Source organism: Hordeum vulgare, chromosome 2H (genome assembly GCF_904849725.1).
Source record: "Hordeum vulgare subsp. vulgare chromosome 2H, MorexV3_pseudomolecules_assembly, whole genome shotgun sequence".
NCBI classification, from domain to species: domain Eukaryota; kingdom Viridiplantae; phylum Streptophyta; class Magnoliopsida; order Poales; family Poaceae; genus Hordeum; species Hordeum vulgare.
Window position 1 is genome coordinate 103,621,521 of NC_058519.1, and position 7,011 is coordinate 103,628,531.

Sequence of the window (7,011 nt, forward strand, 5' to 3'; positions counted from 1 at the left end):
TTCTGGCATATGACAGCTTTTGTTCATTTGATTTATTTATTTTTTCAGATTGCCTACGGGCTTGTGTACAAGTTCAGCGGCATGACCTTATTACAACCAAAACTACAACCAGGAGTAGAAACAGGTTCATAAAAATCACCACAAAACTAAGCAAAGCTCAAGCCGTTACGTTTGTGATCTCCTGCTACAAGTAGACCGGCAATACAACCAAACAAAACAATGGCTATTCTTACAGAAACGATAAATTAAACTGGCAGCCCAGCTAAACAATCATCGTCGAACTATGAATTCAATTAATAGTATAACACAACAGATACCAAATCCACGTTTGTCCCAGCTAAAACAAGAAGAATCCTCTACTCGAAGCCAGATTAATAAAGTTACATTTTACAAGCAGCCTAGCCCTCCTAAGGGCACGCGCCTTGGCGCCTTGACGCCTGGAGAGTTTGTTACAGCGACTGCAATAAGAGCTCAGTCCTACTACGCGGCCAGGCCGGTCCCCCGTCGCCCCTCGCCGTCCGCCACCTGACGTCGGCAGCGGCCTTAGGAGGACGGGCGCGCCCGCTTGTTGTTGCCGCTGCCGCTGCCGCCATTGACGCCCATGCACGAGGGGCACTTGTACTGCTTGATGTGCTCCGCCTTGGCCGGCGTGATCTTGACACACTTGCCGTGGAACCACTTCTCGCACATGTCGCAGCCGATCCAGAACTCGTCCTGCCCGTAGTTGTCCCCACAGGCGCCGCACAGCGTCTCCCCGTGCTCTTCCCCACCACCACCCCCGGCGGCTCCGCCATCATCGCCGGCATCCAGGGTGTCATCCTCGCGGTCTTCCTCCTTCAGCTGGGGCTTGGGCTGCTTCGCCCGAGGCTCCGAGGTTTTCTGCTTTCACAACGGAGGGTGCAAGTGAGACGACCATATAGGAAAACTAGTATTCAGACACAATAAACGTCAGTAAACGACCTTGACATTTACCAAAAAGTGTCAAACTTACTTGTACGGGCAGACGACAAAATCATGGTATGAGTAAATTATCAAAGGAAAAGTGAGCCATACCATTTTATTGTTGGACTTGGGTTTGCTATTGCTGTGGTTACTATTGCTCGGGGCCTTGGTTTTACTCTTCCCACTAACAACATCAAAAACCGTGGGAAGCTCATTAATCATACCAAACAGGCGCTTCCTACATTAAGATACCAGCAAAGCATCAGTCACAACACATCAGGTCAAGAGTGAAAGAAATAGAAAGAATCTCCGAATGAGCGGTTATCATTAAGATACATGACGCTTTAACCGCAGAACATTGAGGATCATCTTCTGTATACCAAGCAACTCTAATAAGAACCTATGAATGCTACCAAAAGTTTAGCAATTCTCACTCTCATTTCACAATTATAGGTCTTACAAGAAATGGGCTAAAGTTACAAAATGATACAGTACGAAGCAATGCACATTTACACAAGTACCCACGATGCCAGGTTAAAATGTTTCCAAGCGTTTCACAAAATGACATGAATCAATGCACATTGACACAAGTATCCAAAATACCAAGTTAAAAGGTTTCCAAGCATTTCATGGAAATTTCTACTGCAGGTTTGTGCAGTTTGACGAATGCATTTTGGTTGTACTCCCTCCGTCCGGAATTACTTGTCGCAAAAATGGATAGAAACGGATGTATCTAAAACTAAAATACATCTAGATACATCCATTCCTCGGACAAGTATTACCGGACGGAGGGAGTAACTCATTAGAAGTGGGTCAAACAATCCCCGGAAGTCCATTCTGGGCTTTATTGTTAAAAACGTGATTAAGTTGTAATTGCCTAGTGAATTTCGTTTCCTAATGCTAGGCATCAAATGCGGTTACAAAAATAATATACTCCCTCCGTTTTTAAATATAAGCCTTTTTAGAGATTTCAATACACACCACATACGGACGTATATAGACAGATTTTATAGTGTAGATTCACTCATTTTGCTTCGTATGTAGTCCATATTAGAATCTCTAAAGAGGCTTATATTTAGGAATGGAGGGAGTATGAAAGAAGGAACTGCACAGATAGAAGCGGACGAAAGCACGATACTGTACAGATTCATGGAAGATGAGTGGAAAGCCAAAACCCACCTGTCACTTTTGTCGAAACCGAATCGAGCACCAAAGTAGAATGCAACAGATAGTAACCATGCATCGCTGTGTACTGCAACCATGGACAGCCAATCTTTTTCCTGCATTCCATCTCGTGCAAAGTTGATGCCCAATGCTGGCTCTGGGAGCTCAGGTGGCACTTCTTCAGCAGGTAAATTTACTTCCCAATTCTCATTGGGAAACCCATAAAGGCACAAATTTTCTTTTTCTGCAAATGAGAACACTGAGTTATGTATGGATGAACTCAGAAGAATATCAAAAGGCTCTCACAGCATTTAGGCTCGCTGTAACTAGATTACCCCACTTAATCATAGATATGTAACTGAAGAAACAAAAATGAAGATGCTCCAAGCTTGAGTTTGAGTTCGCACATAAGATGAAATCATGAAACCTACTTGAAATAAAGGAAAGACACATGTAAACCTACAGAATATTCAATTAAACCACACTCAGGACAACAGAATTCCTAACAAAAGAGGCAGTATATAATACAAGTAATCAAGATGAAGGAGACGGCGTTTTGGCACTCAGGGTCCAGATGAACACCTTATCTGTGCCATCAAACTTATTGTATGGATCTGTGCCAAAAGCAGTGTAGGCAGAGACATAGAGGCATGCAGACGTCAAGTATTGAAGGTCTTGTATGGACTGGAGGAGTGCGCCAGGCCCGCGTACAAATGGCAGAGTTTTGAATCTCACCATCTATGTTGGTGAGCTAGACTGCAGATCCGACATGACCGATGGTACATGAAACGACGAACTGTCTGTACCATGGTACACAAAATTTCGCTGAGTCAGCATTTTTTGAAGGGAAGGGAAGTCAGTCATGATAATCCCAATTTGTCATTAAAACAGCATGTCTGCATGTAGCTAAGTCCATCATCATGAGGTGTTGCCTGTTTTGCATTGCTGTCTCAAACGTGTTGTGTTCACCCTGCATTAGTGTGTGCTTTGTTTACTGTTTAGATAAGCCACGACACATATCCGAGGGATTGTCGTGACTCGTGAGTCTCGGGCAACTAGTTTGGGGTGGATGTCTGTTACGACTGAATAAAAGGAAGAAGATGCACAAAAAGTTAACACATCAGAAAATTTGCAGTGTCCCGTGTTCTTTCAAGTGGTCGCATGAATTTCCCCGTGTGGCTGCATCGACCATTTGTGTTCATAGTGTGAATTGATGCTGGCCTGAAACTAACACTCCTTATGAGAGTTGATGTGCGGCTACAATCATGGGACCACCTTGCCTCCTGGGTACCTCGCAAGGAGGAAGACGAGCAGGTCATGGATCTGGTGGAAGTTTTTGGTTCACTGAGCAGATAGGACAGGCGTAGTTAATGGCTGCTCCCGAGCCAGTGGCACATAATTTGTGGCCACGCTTCATGTACTTATTATTACTGGACAGACATGGGTGAGGTTACTGTACCTTACAGTCAACATAATCTGAGATACAGATGAGCATTCAACCGCTAGCAGGAATGTCAGCACTGCCCATTGGTCGTGACATCTAGTGTATCTAGACCTGAGAGCCAAACTGAATATCTGGGTGAATAAGAGCTATAAAAAGTAGCTAAGGCTCCAATCATTACCAAGCCCCAAAAAAACTTGAGAAGAGCATGAAAGATCAAGTCATTTACAGCATGAAAAAGACACGATTTGATCAAGATAGTACTTAACCGTGTTATGGGCTTAGGAAGGGAAGTCAGCACACTGAAAAAAGGCAAATCCCATATGATTGACGTAACCAGTCCATTACAGGAGAATAGACATATTGGATTCCTCTGTTAACGGGATAAAGTTCCCGTTGAGATTTTTCTTGTATTTGGCACACTATGTATGCCGAATGACACCTCACGATGATTGCACTAACCACCATTCAGATTCATTTTGATCCAACCCTACAGCATTTTGCGGATGAATCATACATAAGCCCATTCAATTCACCGTGTTACACTCCTAGGCTGCTAGAGAATTAAGGATGCTCTCTTGGTCTCCTCCATATTCATAGTAAGTTCCTCAGAAGAATCCAATGGTTACAAGCTGCAATGGAACCATTCCAGCCAGCACACTATGCTGCACAGAGGGCAGCAGATGCATTGAAGAACAAAGAAGGGGGAAAGGGTGATGACAGGTCTTTGTTAGGGGTGCAAATTTACAAAGCATTATACTGTAGAATGCAATGCTAGGCAGTCCTCCACCACCAAAACACTGAAGGAACCAACATCACTGTTCTTTGCCCTATGCAACAGTAGGACTGTACACACACTGGTAGGCAGCAAGCAGCAAAGAACGGCAAGTCCTACTCCTATCATTGTAGTCTGCCAGTCCTTGAAAGTCAAGAACTGCAACAATCATTATTAGGGCAGAAGAATCACACCCCACCAACCAAGCAGGACCCAGTAATGCTGAACCCAATAAACCAAACTCACATACGCACCAGCCAACTAGCAGCCCACCACCGCTCCCAACGGCCAGTGCCACCTTTTCTACTACTACCAAGATAAGTACTCCCTCCATTCGGAAATACGTACTTATCATAGGAATGGATGTATCTAAATGTATTTTAGTTTAGATACATCCATTTTTATCAATTTGTGTGATAAGTATTTCGGGGGCCGAAGGAGTAGCTCCCAAAGGTGGAAGCTTTCAGCAGGAAGTGACACTGACGAATTCATTGACCACTCAGCCTATAGGGCAGCACGGCCAAGCATGTTGAATGATCTGAGCCATCCGTTTCCGGCCATCCGACTGCTGAGGCCCACGTCACAGTCTACCTCCACAGGAAACTCGTTATTAAATCCAACAGTTAAGGCCCTCTGCTCGACATTCAGAGGGCTTCACGCACCGTGCATATTCTATTGCTAGTTCTTCGATCCATGGATAAGTACTAAAACTGCGGGAAGGACTCGAAATAAAGTGGAGATTAGTCTGTTAACTCTTCAGTATTCAGGGTAACACTCAGCTAAGCAGGTTCAGATGAAGAGGCGCATCGGTTATTTTCTAAGGAACTCCACTAAAACTCATCTCTAATTAGTAATTATAATCACGCTAAATGGTACTTAATTAAGTGCGGAGATTACGGAAGGATAATAATACATCAAAATCTGCACGGAAAGAGCAGCGAAGAACAGCAGGGCAGACAGACGGACAGGCGCGAGAATTCACTCACCCGGGTCGCATTGCCGGAAGAAATTCTCCACATCTGCAGCGTGAAACAAGAAACAAGAAACAAAACAGTCAGGAGACCAGCCGAGGAGCACAGACGGGGTGAAAATCCCATGGAACGGCGGCGAAATTCGGAAAGCTCGAATCTTCGGCGGCCAAAAGGAGAAACCCAATCTGGCGAGCGAATCTGCGGCGACCTACCGGTGGTGAGCGCGCGGGCGAGGCCGTTGCGGCGGCCCTTGTAGTCCCGGAAGACCTCCTCCACCGTCCTGGGGTTGTACTGCGCGTCCATTGGTAGCCGCAGAGGAGAGGATTCGAGTGGCGCGGGGAGGGAGGGGGGACGGGGGAGCGGAGGGGATGGGCACTGTGCTCGTGGTTTTATTTTGACGTCTTCGGGGCAGCATCTCTTTTTTTTTAGGGAGGTTTTAAAAGAGGAGTGAGGGGCGGACGCCAAGGGTGGGACTGCGACTTAAGTGGATTGGAGAGCACGGCGGACGTGTCCGTGCGGGTGGGGCCCACCGCCCGTGGGACGCCCATCCGTCGAATGGATACGTGTATCTTTTTCTTGTGGGCGGGTTGCGTCAGCGCCCGTCTCTTCTTGCGCATTTTTACGCTCCTGTTTTGGTTTTTTCTCGACTTTTTTGTTTCTTCTTCGGGCCGCTCTACGCGTCCGTCACGTGAAGAATAGAAGAAGAGAGGAAGAGCAAATGATGAAATCGTTGTCTCATTGATTGAAGATGTGGGTATATATATCTCAGTATAAAGACGGTTACAAGGAGCAGTTGCTAAACTAAAGCAACCGACATAGCAGGGATTATCCCTTAATTAATGTATTTAATTAATTCCTAACACTCCTCCTAATCAATGCTTGTCTTTATAATATATATCATGTTCATAAAGACTCCTCCTTGTATGTGTTTGCCTTCGAGAATGTTCATCATCTTCATTATGAGAAATCGTTGTATAATCTTTAAAGTCTCCTCCAAAAACCCTGCGGGAAAAATATGAGGAGAATAGTGTAGATATGTTGCTAAAACTCCTTTAAACCCTGTGGGAAAAATAAGGAGAAAATGATACAACATATAATGATTATTGTCTCGTGATAACTCATTTGAGAAAACCTTTGTAGAAGGAGAAAACTCATCTTTGAGTTTAGAGAACAATAAATATGTCTTGAGTACTTCCTTTAAAAACCCCGATATGGAAAATAGAAAGTATAACATATGATCTTTGAGAAGATATTGCCTCATTAAAGACCATCATGAGAAACTTCGAGAGAAAACTCATAAAGGAAAAGAGTGCATTTCACATGCCATTGAAAAACTCCTTTAAAACCCAGTGTGAAAAATATAAGGAGAAAATGATATGGCATATATAGATACTTGTGTTTATATTATCTCATTAAAAACCTTTTATGAGAAACCGTTAGGAAAAACTCATCAAGGGAAAAAGAGTACAATATATGCAATTTGATGATTGTTAATAGGTTATAGTCTGGGAGATTACTCCCCCTGAACTTTGCAAATATGGAGTATGTCTCATACCAATGCCATTGACATGAGATTGTGTATAATCTGTTGGATTATCACAATATTTTGTTTGCAAATTATTTCCTCAACTTTCTATAATCCAGAGGATAAGTAATTTCTGAGCAATGTGATTTATGATATTGCTCTTCATATAACATGTAGGTATTGAGTAACACAA

The 7,011-nt window shown here is 43.9% G+C and overlaps 1 protein-coding gene across 1 annotated transcript; it reads right to left on the minus strand.

Moving 5' to 3' along the window:
• Positions 1 to 273: 273 nt before the first annotated feature.
• On the minus strand, positions 274 to 5,701 carry LOC123425355 (PHD finger protein ALFIN-LIKE 9-like). The gene is made up of 5 exons (XM_045109040.1): positions 5,506 to 5,701; positions 5,309 to 5,341; positions 2,122 to 2,350; positions 1,054 to 1,180; positions 274 to 879 (listed from the first exon to the last, which is right to left on the minus strand). Exons 1-5 carry the CDS (start codon positions 5,594 to 5,596, stop codon positions 544 to 546), a joined length of 816 nt encoding a protein of 271 aa, XP_044964975.1. The 5' UTR covers positions 5,597 to 5,701; the 3' UTR covers positions 274 to 543.
• Positions 5,702 to 7,011: the final 1,310 nt, after the last annotated feature.

What these genes read in the sequence shown, in the direction of transcription:
- LOC123425355 (XM_045109040.1), bottom strand. Translation starts at nt 5,596, where the DNA reads ATGGACGCGCAGTACAACCCCAGGACGGTGGAGGAGGTCTTCCGGGAC. An exon ending in CGCCCGCGCGCTCACCACCG is followed by an intron (nt 5,342 to 5,505) that starts GTAGGTCGCCGC and finishes TTCACGCTGCAG; the next exon opens with ATGTGGAGAATTTCTTCCGG. An exon ending in CTTCCGGCAATGCGACCCGG is followed by an intron (nt 2,351 to 5,308) that starts GTGAGTGAATTC and finishes TCTCATTTGCAG; the next exon opens with AAAAAGAAAATTTGTGCCTT.